At 40.4% G+C, this 16,110-nt stretch overlaps 2 protein-coding genes across 2 annotated transcripts in view; one reads left to right on the top strand and one right to left on the bottom strand.

The window, feature by feature from the left end:
• The window catches only part of CHLSN (cholesin), a 133,526-nt gene that overhangs the window by 71,945 nt on the left and 45,471 nt on the right, over positions 1-16,110 (bottom strand). The window lies entirely within an intron of this gene.
• Positions 10,211-14,940, top strand: GPR146 (G protein-coupled receptor 146). The gene is made up of 2 exons (XM_086472970.1): positions 10,211-10,280; positions 12,992-14,940. The coding sequence occupies exon 2, from the start codon at positions 13,036-13,038 to the stop codon at positions 14,038-14,040; it is 1,005 nt and encodes a 334-aa protein (XP_086329096.1). The 5' UTR covers positions 10,211-10,280; positions 12,992-13,035; the 3' UTR covers positions 14,041-14,940.

Below are 16,110 nucleotides of genomic sequence, written 5' to 3'. Positions count from 1 at the left end.
TCTCCCGGTTCCATGCAGCCCCTATTTGTCTCCCATGACCTAACTACACCAAAGGTTGAACTGTTCTCAAACCACAGTAACGTCCTTTCAGTTTGTCCTTTCCAAAAACCGACCCTAAAACCCCCTTTCACAATTATGAACATGCTACGCAGAACAGTCCTTACGGCAGGATCAGCCCCCCTGTTTTTGCAACAGCCCTCTGCGCCAGTAAGAGCGTGCAGCTGAAGCTTAAAGGATTATGTGTATGTATGTGCAGGGAAGTCACATGTATACACAAAGTTCGGTGCCACTACCGAGGGCAGTGCAGCGGCGTCAGCGGTCTTTTTCTAAGCTCTCCCATTGTTTATTCCTACTAGAGAAATGAGATATTGGAGTTTCTGCTGAGCTCACTTTGAAAAGGGTCTGACTTGATGGGCAAAATGTTTCTGCCAGCCATCAAGGAACAACAAGGCATTGCCTACCAGGTGAGATTTTAAGTTCACCTTTTAGATTGCTTTCGGGTTTTAAGAGCCTAGAAACAATTTACATAAATGCGTATAAACCTTGGATCAGTGAAAATGAATAGTGCCATCGTTAGAAACCGATGTTCAGGTTTTAAGATAACAGTTCTTTAGGAAAATGTCATTGTTTAAATCTGTCATGCTCCTACTTTTATTTGGTTGTCCAAAAGAAAGTTACAGTACTCTTTTTCTTATGCGTATCAATTTTCATGCTCTTGCACATTAGGCTGGATTTCTCATTTACTATGTCTTTACGTACTGAGTGTGCACTTCTAAGTTTTTTTGTTCATCGCTCTGAACACATGAGATCTCGTTTTTTCTGTATATTAAATCTAGAAGTATAACAGTATAGCAGAAGCATAGCAGAGGAATTGATCAAAAGTTAATCCAATTAGTCTTTACCGAAGCAAAAGAATTTTAAATGTGAGGTATTTATGAATCTTCTATTCATAGCATAATGATAAAACACAGTAAACCATACTGTGAAATATTACTGCAAAGCAGCTAAAAGACACAGCAGCAACTAATTAACTAATTAATCACAATAAAGCTGCACTTTAATTTCTATTATAAAAGAAGGTAAGCCAAAGGCAAACTTCAAAGCACCAAAATTTTCCTAACTGCTTTCAGCAGAAGCTTTGAATAAGCAGAATGACTGCTGTCCTTTTTAGCCTCCATAAGCATTTTTAACCATGCTAATCACCATGATATTTGCAAATCTGGTTTCTACTGTACTTAGCAGAAGACCTACTTTCCTTTAGGGCTCTGTCAGCTGAACTTTACGTCCTTTTTATACAAATGCTAAAGCAGCATAAAAAGGCAGCACCCTATTTCTCATGCCAGCATCACATCCTGATGTATTTGACTGGCCCCATCATTTAAGTCAAAGCAGTATCCCACGGGTTTCAACAGAAGTTGGACTGATTCTGAAATGATGAAAAAAAGTTAATCAAATGTCTGGACAAAGTGATTCATGTCAATATCTATGTTTGTGATCCGCACATCATAAAGACTCATTTGAATTTCTGAGTGCAGGATCTGAACATCAGATAAGAGTTTAGCAGAATATTCTGCATATTTTCCACAACAGCTAAAACACGTAAGGCTCATTTAAGCGAAGATAGGCTAGTAGGCTCCAGTGACCTCCATGCAAACTAGTTTACTGTTGGTATGTGCCCTGTGGCTGTGTGGCCTATGTAAAAACAACCATTTATCAATCATTACTAAGAAACTGGCTCCATGACAAACTAATTACTCCTCAAGCTTCCACCCATTAGCACAGGAGGAAGCAGATTATAAATTTATTTTTGTGGTGGGTTGACCCTGGCTGGACGCCAGGCGCCCACCAAAGCCACTCTGTCACTGCCCTCCTCAGCTGGACAGGAGAGAGAAAATACAATGACAGGCTCGTGGGTCGACATAAGGACAGGGAGAGATCACTCAGCAATTACCGCACGGGCAAAACAGACTCAACTTGGGGAAATTAGTTTAATTTATTACCAACCAAATCAGAGTAGGATAATGAGAAATAAAACCGAATCTCAAAACCACTTTCGCCCCCCCCCCCCCCCTTCTTCCCAGGCTTAACTTTACTCCCCGTTTCTCTACCTCCTCCCCACCAGCAGCACAGGGGGAAGGGGAATGGGGGTTGGGGTCAGTTCGTCACACATTGTCTCTGCCGCTCCTTCCTCCTCACGGGGAGGACTCCTCACACGCTTTCCCTGCTCCAGCGTGGGGTCCCTCCCATGGGAGACAGTCCTCCAGGAACTTCTCCAGCGTGAGTCCTTCCCACAGGCTGCAGTTCTTCACAAACTGCTCCAGTGCAGGTCCCCTCCATGGGGTGCAGTCCTTCAGGAACAGACTGCCCCAGCGTGGGTCCCCCCCCAGGGTCACAAGTCCTGTCAGCAAACCTGCTCCAGCCTGGGCTCCTACATCTCCATGAGGCCACAGGTCCTGCCAGGAGCCTGCTCCAGCATGGGCTTCCCGTGGAGTCATAGCCCCCTTCAGGCACCCACCTACTCCAGCGTGGGGTCCTCCACGGGCTGCAGGTGGATTTCTGCTCCACCATTCACCTCCGTGGGCTGCAGGGGGACAGCCTGCCTCACCATGGTCTTCACCATGGGCTGCAGGGGAATCTCTGCTCCAGCACCTGGAGCACCTCCTCCCCCTCCTCCTGCACTGACCTTGGTGTCTGCAGAGTTGTTTCTCAGATTCTCACTCCTGTCTCCAGTTGCAATTGTTGTTTCCCCTTCTTAAATATGCTATCCCACCGCTGCTACCACTGTCACTGATAGCCAACAGTGAGTTCATCTTGGAGCCGGCTGGCATTGGCTCTGTCTGACATAGGGGAAGCTTTTAGCAACTTCTCAGAGAAACCACCCCTGTAGCCCCCCTCGCTACCAAAACCTTGCCATGCAAACCCAACACAATTTTATATATCAAGGCTCTATAGAGCTCCTGCAGTAACAAAATCTGCAACAGAAGTCATGCTTTCTTCCTGCAGCATGCAAGATTTTTAAAAATGTGTGTACCTGTCGAGGACACTAAGAAATCTTTAAAAAAAAAAATCTGTCCAAATTAAAAAAAAACCCACAACAGTAGTTGCTGTATGGGATGTAAATCAATACACTGCAATTAGTAAGTATTAGCATTTATTTCAATGGCACTTATTTGGCTGTAGTCCCAGGAATTTGTACAAATCCTAACCATGGCTTCCCAAAATACCATGGACTGGACAGAATGTGGGTAACAGGTGGCTACAGGTTGTATACCCAAGGTGTAACTTCACAGATGTTTTTGTAATGGGAGACTTTAGGTTTAGAGAGTGTTGGTTTACAAAGACTCCTCTGCACATTTCTTCCCCCAAAATTACGTTTGTTTTTTTTGCCTTGGAAACATTTTCCTAGCCTCATACTGGCTGGAAAAAATGACACCCATTAAGAATATCTAAAGATGCATCCCCACCCACACACCTGTGAAAAATCACAGCCAAGGACTCAAATCAAGTCATCAAGTACTTAAAACTGTCAAACCCTTTGCCTGCACAAAGTGCTAAATGTTATTACTGACTTTTTCAATTTTTCATAGGTCATTCCATACATATAGGTGCAATGGGGAGCCTTACAAGAAATCAAGATTACTGGTAGAAAGTGTTGATTAATAAGCAGTAAAAAACCCTATCACTGATAAAGTGGAGTGGGGAGTGGCACATGACAAGCAGGAGATGGACAAATCAGAACCCATTCACGTCACAGTAAGATGCCTCTTAATTAATTCCAAGCCCCTGGTAAAAGAAAATTCTGATTCCATATCTTACAGTCCAATAATAGCTGCCCTTAGATCAGCATTAATAATATACTAGCCCTCCTAGAATGTAAAATTTAATTATTTTATTCAGACATTATAAATGCAATCAGTAAATATTCTAGTTCATCCAAGAGGCAGCTAGAAAACTATATTTCCTTCACCAAGCAATAGAAATTAAGTGCCACAGGAGTGTCAAGAACAAGATGTCTCAGACTTGCTGACAATTATCAGAAAGATACCTGTTTACTTCCAACAGATGTGATAAATTTTGAAGTCATTCAGCCTTAGTGCAACTCTGCTGAGGGCCAGTTTTCTCCTGCAAACTTTAAACTCAAAACACTTTCGTACTCACTCTTGTAAACGTTATCTGAGAAAGAACTACATCAATATTTTTGCATTTACTGGAAACCTGGTCCCTGCAGTCTGAGTCTGTTTCACAAGAGTTTCCTACACAGTCAATGTGATGGCTCGTTGATAAGTCACCAGGTCAACCTTCACGGATGTTTCTAATAGGAAATGGCGTTATATTGTAGTTTCCAGGAAAACTACCATCTGTGCCTCCTGTCAGTCTTTGCAACTGGCAGCAAAATATCTGTGGGGAATGTTTTCATGCTGCCAAATTTCAGCAGTGTTCCCTGTTAAAAGTCCTAAGCACGAGTGAAGCTAACAGTGGGTTAAGATAAGAGCTGCTGTTTCCACTCTGCCAACTCTCCAGGCCAGCTCATTTACAGAGTAATTCCAGCAGTCAGTGCACCTTTGTCTGTGCTCTGTCTCTGGGAAAAAATCAGTCTGCAATATCTAGAATAGATAGCATTAATTTTGATTGGCAAGAATCTGTCTTCTTTACTGGAGTGATGCTGATTTACATGGACCAGAAGCATAATGTTCAGTTCATATACATTCCTTACCTGGAACTGGAGCAACTCCAAAATGCTGGAAATGCAGAGATCTAGCCACTTGCTATCTTGTAAGAGGTGCAAATGATCTGTTTGCACCCATCATCTAAACAAAGAAATCTGCTAAACAAAGAAATTTACCATAAAACTGTCTTGTAATTTTATATTTTCTCAAATATTAAAAAGGCCTCAACAGAAAATTTTAAATTCGTCCCCATGATCTAACGATCTTCACATAAGAGGAACATATTACATTCTTTAATGTAATCACCCACCTAAAGTATTCAATTCCTTAGTCAGAAAAAATTAACTAAATACTTTCATTATAAACAATGGGACAAAGTGCATCAACTAGGTAAATCTACTAAGTCCCAGCTACTCTGAACATCAACATCGCGATAGTAGAATGTTTTCTGAAGACGCCTGCAATCCTTGTTAGATCCATTGAGTTGAAGTACTTCATATGAAAAGAAACTGCAACTTATATTCAGTTTTAAACGGAATTAAAATACTTGCTAGTTAATGGGCTTGTGTGCCCTCCAAGAAACTGAAATAGCATGTTTTAATTAAGCCTTTCGGTGTCTGTGGCTCACCAGTTATAAGCATAGTGGAAATTGTGCTACAAGGTTACATTTTTTTAAAAGATTTTTTTGCACTGAACCAGTTAAAAACTTGAGTATATACAGTAACTTTGAATCATCTTGATACTGAATTTTATTTAAGTTTGTTGCCACTCAGTTTTAAAGTAGGACAGCTGCATCAAAGTCAGCTTCCAAGGGCTCCGAAAACACGCACTAGGAGCTGCAGTAGTGCTAACTGGCTGCTTGTGTTCAACACTCCGAACGGTGCCATCTACTCTGCAGATGCTTAAAAGCTGTCACTTCTTGTATTCCAATTAGTAAACTTTATAAAATCCAGAACTCGAAGCATCTTAGGAAGCCTATTTTCTAATACTACATTCATTCTAATTATTCCTGTTATCTAATATACCGTAAGTTACTGGAACTGAATATGAATACTAGGAAAATTACAGGGGGCTTGTTTTGCATACAATTCAGGTTTTTTTAAGAAAACTATTACCTAGTGGATATTTCGGCATCTCAAAACAGTACCTTGTTTCAGAAATCCAGGCAGCTAAGGCTTGTAGACGAATACAGGTGACCGCTGCATAAATTCACTCTGCCTGATGGAATACCCTATCTCTAGAACTGCACAAAAATAAGATATTTCACTTTTTGCAGCAATGAAACCTTAACCCACAACACATCTATGATGTATTAAAAGCTGCATTGTTCACTCTACGGTGAATCATTTCTCGCTGCACATAAATGTTAAAAGATAAAAGATATGCCAGGTTTTCCATATAGAGGCTCTTTCGGAATTCAGTGATAAAGCTAAGCCAGGAAGAGGTGGAGCAGGAGACCAGTCACCCTCATCTGTTATGGGGACACTGAGAGAAGTTAACAAAACATGATCGAGTTTATAGAGTTAACCCATGCAGAGTCCCCAGTGCATTGTCCCCGAGCAGCTGCGAGGAGGGCACAGCCATCGCAACCTAGCCACCGCAGAGGCTCTGTAACAAAGAAAGAAACAGCATTAAAAAGGAGGATTTATCTGAAGTGGCAGATGTGCCTGGCAGACAGCATCTGTCTGAACATGGGGCTCCTTCCACACAAATCTTTAGGGGCCTTAATGCTGGACTATCTGCTCTCCACAGAACTTAAGTCTCCCCACTTTGCAGGAATTTCATTTGACTCTTCTATCCCACAGTACTTGGTTATTACAACCTTCCAGATCACTACCACACTGCCACTCTCTAACAGATATAACAGTCTCTTAAAAACACCCTTTGGCAGTTTTTATTATGGTTTCCACAGTAGTTGATCTTTTTTGCCTTTCTTCATTGCAGTATATTATCTGTTCTCATGAGCTTTAAGCTGCTTGAAAATTCAGGGGGGTGAAAGAGAAAAGAAAGCAAATACAGTTATCTGTTTCTGAGGTACACACAAGTTGTTTTGAGCAATCTTCTGTGGACTCTGAAGACAGAAGAAAGTTCTTCAGTTCTAACCTAATACACAGAAGAAGCAAATATTGAGAAACAGTTGCCATAACCTAAAATCAAGTTTTCCTCTCTTCCTTCCAAACCAAAGGAGCATCTGAACTCATTTGTGGATGCTTACTGATCTGTGACAGCAATTTGCAGAAGCTTAATTCTGACATGGCCTTACATGAACTCAAGATTCCCAAAGAGATGAACAATCTAAATAGAAACAAAGTGTGCAGCTGACACTGTTAACAGTTTTACATTATATGGAATTATATATATTTTATAATAATAACAATAATAATAATAATGTAAACAAAAGGTTAAAACAGGAAAAAAATAATTGCATCTATTTAGTAGGTTGCCAAGAGGCCAGGGGCAGTAAGCAGATTATCATGGCACAAGTGGGATCTGAATGACCAAGTAGCTGCTATGCAGATGATTTACCACAAAGATGGTGCTTACAGAATGAAAGAATAAACAAGTGGCAGCGGTTGCCAACATCTGTGGAACAATAAAAAGAGGTCACCTAGCTAGTGAGAGGAGGGCCTACAGGAAGGAGCTAAGTTTTGAAGTGCTCTGAAGACAACATATATTTGTACTTTTTTAAACATCCAAGACAGGGTTATATTCAATGCTACTTTATAGCAATTATTCTTGTTATTTGGCCATGGCTTCCTTCACATCATATTGCACTGAATTAATTACGCTATAAAATGGAACCGGTATCAATTATAAACGTACCACCTGCCAAACTGGTCAATGATTGCACCACAAAGACATAAATGACAGGGTTGGAAGGGGCCTGTTTTTCAGCCCAGCACCCAGTATCAAGCAGGATTTTCTTCTCCACTAACGTTAAAAGAATTTTATCTGAGCTGTATCATTGTATTATAAACAGCACCATATCAGCAACTGCGTAAGGAAAGTTATTCTGAAACCTACTTGCCTGCGCTGCTGAATTTTTTTCCCTTCAGATCTAACCTCAGCAATCTAGTTTTACTTTTCTGTATATCCAGCCAACAAGTCTTCTGCTAATCCCTATGGTATGTATATAAGCTAGTAAGCCTAAAACAATGTCATGTTACCCAGACTGAGAGGTAACAGCAGTGTGACATTTCATTCTTTTGCACCCGAGAGTTCACAGTGTGTTCCCCTTGAGGTACGACTAATTGCTGGTAAGCTATTTTCCAGAAATACCAATCATTCATTATTTAAAGTTCTAAGAATTAATCCATAAGTAATACTTCACATGACACTTTCAAAAAGCACCTTTCAAACCCTGATAAGTAGCCGACAATATCTACTAAGTCATGGTTCATGCAAATATGCAACACTTCTGGCCAAGCTTTTCAGTCTTCTCGGTCTTGATCTGAAGCAAACTTGTGCCGTCCAGCAAAGCTCTATGTAGCGCTCAGCCTTCCCCTATGCAGCACCCCTGGGTTTCGGACTCTGTAGGAATTACGAGATCTTCTGGGAACTCCAGAAGAGCTGATGAAGGTAGGAGGCTTAGGCCTGTTTAGAGACTTACCTCGTTGGCAACAGCTTTATTAGCACATATGATTTATAATGATGTTACAACTTGTGAAAACACATATTCAGAGGTCAGATAATCTAGATAAGAGTTATTTCACATAGAGATGATAACAGAACAAGCTGACAAATCACTTACTGTCTAAACACAAAAATCTACAGAGCAAGAGAGTGTGCCACAGCTGGATAAAGGTTTGGGGGTTTTTAAGTCAAATAAAATAATCAGAGCGTAGAACGGTCACGCTTGAAACTGTTAACCAACCTGCTCTGCAACTTAGTGCTGCATTCTGAACGAAAATGTCGGAAAAAACCTGACTGCAGCTATGGACTCGGTAACACAAGTAAGCAGAACTCCATTTCTTCTCAGTAATTAAAGTTCATTTTACACATCTTTACTAAATTAAGCTTTGCCACCAAGTGCTCTTAACTTTTTGTGCAGTGTTAAGTACTTAATGCAAATTTTTACCTAAATAAAACCACCTCCAGCTTTCATGACATGTAAAGAAATTGGCTTTCAGCCAAGCATCAGAACATTAAAAGTACTTCCACACTAATACCTTTCTTACTTTGCTATTTCCTCAGTGAACTTACAATGACGAAAGTCCTTCTAAAGTTTTCAGGCAGCGAAGCCTTGATGCCAGAGTTTATAACACAGGGTTATCCACAGCACATACGCAATTCTGTCTGTGGACTATACATCAAATAGGAACGTAGGAATTTTCCGCCATTTGGGAGTTGCAGTGGTTTTACAGTATTCATAATGAATTGTTAAATACAAACCAAGAAGCACAGACCTTGCCTAAAAAACCAAACTGCAGTCAGATAGAGTAACTCAACGCAAACTGAATAACCATTTTTAGCATTTCTTTGGTATTTATTCCATAAACACCTGCTTAATTTTTAATTAAGGGATTTTTCATTAGTGCTTATTTGCTATGGAATAAAGCCTCAGAATCTCAAATATAAGACAAATTATTTTAAAAAACCTAAGACAGCTCTTAGTTTCAGTTGACAATATCAGTTAAAAACATACTTCAAAGGTAGTAACTTTAGTTCATTAGTCTGAAGAGTTTCCGTATAAACAGCACAACCACAGTACAAAATTCAGTATGGGATAAATTATCAACCTCCTGTTCAAAAACTCTTTTAAGAAGTGACCCGTTTTAAACGTGCAGAGAATATGCACACTCACACACATTAACTGTGAGTGACATGCAAATACTCTTGAGAACAATTGTCTTTTCAACTTTTCAGAAAAAGGAAACAGAATGGAATCTGTAATACTGTCGCAAAATAAGGCTCACATCGTAACGCCTTTTTACAACACCAAAACAATCTCCAAATTCAAAGCAAACGCTCAGAAACTTCTCCTCTTAGCTTGCACTAGAAGCTAGTTTACCTCTGCAAGTGGCACAAGCACCTGTGCACTTCACAGCACAGGAATGTTTAAATGCTGATTGTTTAACAAGCACGGCCTATAAAAACGAAACCTCAAAGCTACATAATTCTCATCCCAGGGTAAAAATGAAACCCGTGCTCTTCAAGGAGCGCTGCTGATTGCACTTGCAGAGAATGGAACAGCCTCTCCAGTGTCCCCGGAGGAGCCCAGCGCAGATGACAATTCCATACCCACCCTGCCTGCTCCAGCAGCCCGGGTATTTTTTAAGTAGTCAATCTGAAACCCAGAGACTAAGCTGAGGTGGATCCAACCGCTCGCTGCCTCCGAGCACAGCCTCTCACTTCTCACAACCGGCCGTAAACAGGGGAAGGGAGGGGCCTGCCGCCTGCCAAGCCAAGCAGAAACTTGCGAGTAACTTCGCGAGGAAAAACAAGTGCAGCGCCGGCAGAGCCGCCCGCTGCCCGCGGCTGCCGGGGGGCGAGCACCATGTGGGCCAGGAGAAACGCGCCGGGGCTTCGCAGCCGGCCGGCGGCCTCCGAAACGGGGCTGAGCACACGCGTGCGACTCCGGCAGCGCGGAGGAATGTGAGCCGTGAGCGAAAGGTAAGAGGCTTCGCAGCGGCGCTGCCGAGGTCGAGGCCGTGGGAAAGGCAGCCGGGGGCGAGCGGCGGCTGGCGGGGCGGGGGGGGGCTCCCGCCCGCGTCCTGCCTCCGGTGGTCGGTGGGACACGGTGCCCCGGCGGGCGAGGCCGGGGGGGCGGTGGGGCAGGCCGAGGCGGGCCGCAGCCCCCAGAGGAGTGCAGCGTTCCCTGGGGCAGCAGAGCCAGCCCGGGGCTGCAGAGCTGCTTGCGGCTGGTTCGGGTCGATCGAGTGAAACTGCCGCTGCCCAAGCACCGCAGGGACTGACCCAGACACGGTCTGTGAAGACAAAACTGCCTTTAAAATGCCAACAGACAGGGCTAGGTAGGAAGTGCTGAGCTGGGCCTGTGCCGCACAGCAAACAGGTCCAGCGCCTTCACAGGTAAGTGACAATTAAAAACGGGGCATTTCTACAGTAGTGGCAAAAATACCTCATGTTGGTAATTTGGAAGTCATCAACAAAATCTCTTCAGAAACTATTTTTATTTTGGATTTTATTTTTGCTCATTTCAGACATAAGTTTTGCAATTCCCTAAGATGACTATTTAACACAATTAATTGCCTACCATTTCTATCATCAAAATAGAATTCTCTTATTTAACTTCAGTTAGAGGATGTAAAGAAAAAAGGGGTAATTACTAAAAACACTTGTGAAAACAGACATGCCCCTGGTCTATAAAATATAAAGTGTGGTAGCAAAGACTGTTGATCTTCTGTGACAATATACAGGCAGGTATTCTGTGGCTGATGTAATTCAGTCTGGAGTAATCAAAGCTACATGCTTAAGGACAAACCTACATAATGGAAATACGTGATTGTATCCATGCCTGTGCTTAGTCACCCTTGCACTCACCATAATGCATATATTTGCAATATCTAGTTCCAGTCTGCTGCTTTGGTTGAATGAACTCATAACAGTTCAATGAGATGTAATTCCAGTTGCCTTCAACTGTGCGAAACAGCTTTTCTTTTTCTTTCTTAAAAACTTAAAACAAGGTGCTTCCTGAAAATAAACTGCATTGTTTTCAGTGCTCAAAAATGGTGTGAGGATTGAAAGAGAACAAAGATACTGTACTGTCTACTCATATGCAATACTATAGCTAAAGAACCGATTTGAGAAAACAAACAAATGAAAAAGTAAGTTTTTCCACAAAGGTGAAAGAAAGCTTTGAAAGCAACAGAACTGGTTCTTGTGCTGCTGCCACAGAAGCCACTTATTAGAGGAAATCCAATATATGACAGTGGAATAAAAATTTGTTTGCCCAGCTAAAATTACTGTATTTTTAGCCTGATTTCTGGCACGGGCTATGGTATTTAGAAGAAAAATGCACACAAAACAACTGCAATGGGAAATAAAAAATGGAAGTTCACATGATTCTGGAACAAATTCTGTACTATGGCTGAAGTGTCAAAGGATTAGCACTAGAGAGGTGCAGCCACGTACCCCTATGCTCACAAAACCCATACTGTATAATTTAGCCATATGGTTCATGGAGTATAGCATGTTGTCCAGTAACATTCATTTTAGTTGCACAATGTTTATGGTGGATTTGATTAAATCTTGCTCTCTCTCCGGAAAGAATGCAGGTACGTTTACTTATACTTTCCTATACATGCTAAAAGGGAAGCACACAAAACAACGCTGAGTGTCTGACAGTATCAGAGTACACGTGACATGGGAAATCACCTGCTGCATAAATTCTACACTGCCCCAGAAATGGGCTGGCAGGAATAATAACCATGATTTTAAGGCTAGATATTTTGAGTTGTACTTTAGAGATTATTTCTGCGTTTTGGAAAGAGACTTTTCATGATAGCTTTGAAGTTTACTGATTTCAGTTAATGTTATCTCTTTACTGCTGATAAAGATAGCTGGACAACAACTACTGATACTAGCATAGCTTTTAAAGAATTCAAGCTATTTTGAGAGGAAATGATAGCTAATTCTTGCCTTTTTGGAAAGTCAGGCCACCCTGATATTAGGTTGCCCTGACTACAGAGGTCCATTGTTTTTTCAGAACTAAATAGTTATAGGTTGGAAGCCTGGATACAAACTGACCTATAAAAAACAACCCCTTCACCTCATTTCTCAGTTTCCTCTAGTCTTTGTCATTTTTATCAGTGGTCCAGCGTACGTCCACCATACTGCCTTGGATGTGCCTCCTAAGAAACATCTTTTCAAGAGAAAGCTTATTTAACACCTCTTATTTAGCAGCTTAGAGAACTCTATTGTCCATCTTATTGCTAAGATTTGTGCTTTAGCTTATAGCCTTCAATTCTTCAGCAACTACCCTTATATATTATTAGCTATAGAAAAGGCATTATTTAATGATAATGTTAAAAAACATTGTATAACCTTCATGTGTATTACATTGGTGCTTATTTTAAACATACACGGTTTATGATTTCTGTTGAGTGTCCTGCCTTAACTCATTTGCCACTAATTAATTTAAACTAAAACTTAAGAACATTTATCAGTATTATGAAATTTTGAATCACAGATGACTTTCTGCTAGACTAACAAGATCAAAAGGCATTTCAGTTGCTGACCTTAAAAGTGATCAGTTACGTGAAGTGTACAGTCTCTATCTTTAAAATGCTTTCTTCATACTACATTGCATTTCACTTATAACATAATATTTAAACAATACTGTCACTGTTTTTCTCTCTCTACAGAAAAGCTGGTAGCCAGCAGAGAAGATACAAAGGCTAAAATCACTATGTGGAGCTGTGAAACCTTAAACAACAGTACTGAGAACAGTGAGGACCAGCACCTCTGCCATGACTTCCACCTTGTGCTTTCCATCTTTTCCCTGCTCTACCTCATTATATGTTTCCCAATTGGCCTTTGTTACAATGGCTTGCTGGTTCTAGTTAATCTCTATAACAAAGCTACTATGACTATGCCAGATGTTTACTTTGTCAACATCGCCATCGCTGGTCTCATCATCAACGCTCTGGCGCCAATATACCTTCTAGGTCTTGCCAATACAAAATGGGCCATCTGGAATTCTAACAATGAAGTTTATATTACCTTACTTATTTTATTCAACGTCTCGTCTTTAGTTACCATGTACTCTACTACATTACTCAGTCTGGACTACTACATTGAACGTGCTCTACCTAGAACTTACATGTCAAGCGTGTACAACACCAAACATGTTTGTGGATTCATATGGGGTGGTGCCATGCTTACAAGTTTTTCATCTCTCTTGTTCTATGTTTGCAATTACGTATCCACTAAAATAATTGAATGTTCCAAGATGCAGAACAAAGAAGCAGCAGATGCCATTATGGTCTTTATCGGGTATGTTGTGCCAGCTATCGCTGTACTGTATGCACTTATATTAATCTTGCGAATACGCAAAGAGGCCACGCCACTGGATCAAGACACTGGACGATTAGATCCGTCAGTGCACAGGCTTTTGATTGCCACAGTCTGTACACAGTTCACGTTATGGACACCCTATTACGTTATTCTCCTGGTAAGCACATTTACTAATGCACGAGGAAGAACTGCGGATGAAAGTTACAGTCGAATATTACATTTTACCAAGATTTTATCAAAATTCTTGGCCTTCTCAAGCAGCTTTGTAATGCCTCTGCTCTACAGATACATTAACAAAAACTTTCCCAACAAACTACGACGTTTGCTTAAAAAGTTACACTGTGGGAATCAAGGGTGTTCGCATGAACGCACAGTAGTACAGCAAGTTATGACGTAGGTATGAAAAAACCCTCTGGTGCTCTGTTACTGCAGTACTTGGCATACCAGTACTGGGACTGTGATTGCTGTGTTGGCACTCAAACTCATTAATGTGAGAGTCCCAACCAAGAGGCTAGAAGGAGCTTTCCATTGCAGTTAAATGAAACAGTCTTAATTTTCAAATAGTTAATTGTTTGCTGAAATCTTGTGAGACTCCGGGCTCTGTGCTGTAATATCTGTGACATCTAATACTTTCACTGCACTGAATTGGTTACAAAGCATAAACTCTGTCTTCATTGCTCTAATATTCCTGTCTGAAGAAATCACTGAGCAGTTTATTGAAGTCTTGACTGAAGACACAGCACCTTGTATCTTGTATAGAAAAAGGTATTACCTTATCTTCTGTACAATGAAGTAATAGTGCTATCCTTGATGAAGTCATTTTTCAATGAAGATGATATAGATGATCTTTACTAAAGATCATGTTATCCAGTTATACATGTCCAAATAGTAAATGTTAATTATAAATTAAATTATTTAATTTCTTTTGCCGTCACTGAATCCCCTCTAAAAGAAGCTAATTTGCCGTTTTCAGAAATTACTTTCTCACACAAACTAACCTAAGTTTTAACGTTTATGGTAAATTGATTTTTTTCTAGATATAACGATTAACAAAAATGTGTTTTATTTTTCCAGTGCTTTGTTTGCATCCTAAAACATTTCAAGAATTCAGAAATATTTATTAACTAATTCTAAGGGAACCAAGAGATGTTTGTTCCACGTATTAAAATGAAGGACACAGTGGTTTACAAAGTTAAATCAAAATTTAACTAGTAAATTCGTCTGGCTAAGTGTTATGGTCCACATATGTTCATGTAACAAGAGTAATTATCTGAAAAATAAATATGTTTATGATTAACATTTTGTATTTTCAAAGGATATGTTTGCAACAAATAAATTAAAATCTCTTTAATCTAGGGCACCACTGGAAGTTTGGAAACCATAAAAATCCCTCAATACATACAAGATTTTAAAATGGGAGTAATATATAGGAATCCCAGTCAGCATGAGCTTTTTGCTGACCTCTCAGAAATGGAGTGCCTCCCAATGTGATTCTTGTAAAAAGTAAAAGTATAGTTTCTGTATTTCAAGTGGGGACAAAGAAATCCAATCCAGATTGCCAAATTTCACTGAGTATATTAAATACTTAAGAAACACAAACATGCTGCAGGAAACAAATTAACAGTTACCCACAACAGCAAATTATAAAACGTTGACCCAAGAACTACCCTTTCCTATGCTGTTGTTGCATTACAGAGGGGGTGTAGAAGTTAAACTGATCCTCTCCCACAGGTTTTGGGGCAGCAAGACATTTTTGTCACTCCCCTTACAACACAGCAGAATCATTTTGTTGCTTACTCTGTTCTGTTCGCAGCACAACTTGAATCCCACGTGACTTTATTAAAAAATGTGGCTTTTCAAGCTGCTGGTATAGATAAAACATGGAGCAAAACCAGAATTGAACCTTTTCCACTGCCTATAGAACAGTCTCATCTGATAATTGGTCCTAATTTGTCAGCACAGAGACAGGCTTAAGTTCTAAGCGGGAAGCAGGTGAGGAACAGCCTTTTTAGATATTTTCCCTTCTCTTCAACATTGTTCAAGAAATTTCTTCTCATAGGCATCTTTGCTTATCTTCTTCATACACAAGCATCTCAAGTTACCAGTGTCTTGGTGGAAGACTGTCCATTAATCTTTACTTTTTTAATAGCTTTTCATATTTTATTTAAATTTTTTTTTAAGCCATATACAGTAAAGCATCTATTCCTATGGTGCTTTCTCTACACAAAAACTATCCAGTACAACTACATCAATTTACTTTATAGTTTTAGCCTGATGATGAAAAATCATGTTAAGGCATGAAGCCTTTCTTTGTCATGGTGTCCAATTCACACCCTAATTTATAGTGCCTCTATGCTGACATGATACTGGCTGCTTTGGTTGGTTTGTTGCCCGTTGAGAGGTGTTCTATGAATTTCTACACGTCTTAAGCATTCAAGCCCACTTCCACACAAGTGCTTAAGAAAGA

This window comes from Leptosomus discolor, chromosome 14, assembly GCF_034619465.1.
Source record: "Leptosomus discolor isolate bLepDis1 chromosome 14, bLepDis1.hap2, whole genome shotgun sequence".
NCBI classification, from domain to species: domain Eukaryota; kingdom Metazoa; phylum Chordata; class Aves; order Leptosomiformes; family Leptosomidae; genus Leptosomus; species Leptosomus discolor.
This window is presented reverse-complemented; position numbering and strand designations above follow the sequence as displayed.

Coding starts and splice junctions, on each gene's coding strand:
- GPR146 (XM_086472970.1), top strand. CDS start 13,036: ATGTGGAGCTGTGAAACCTTAAACAACAGTACTGAGAACAGTGAGGAC.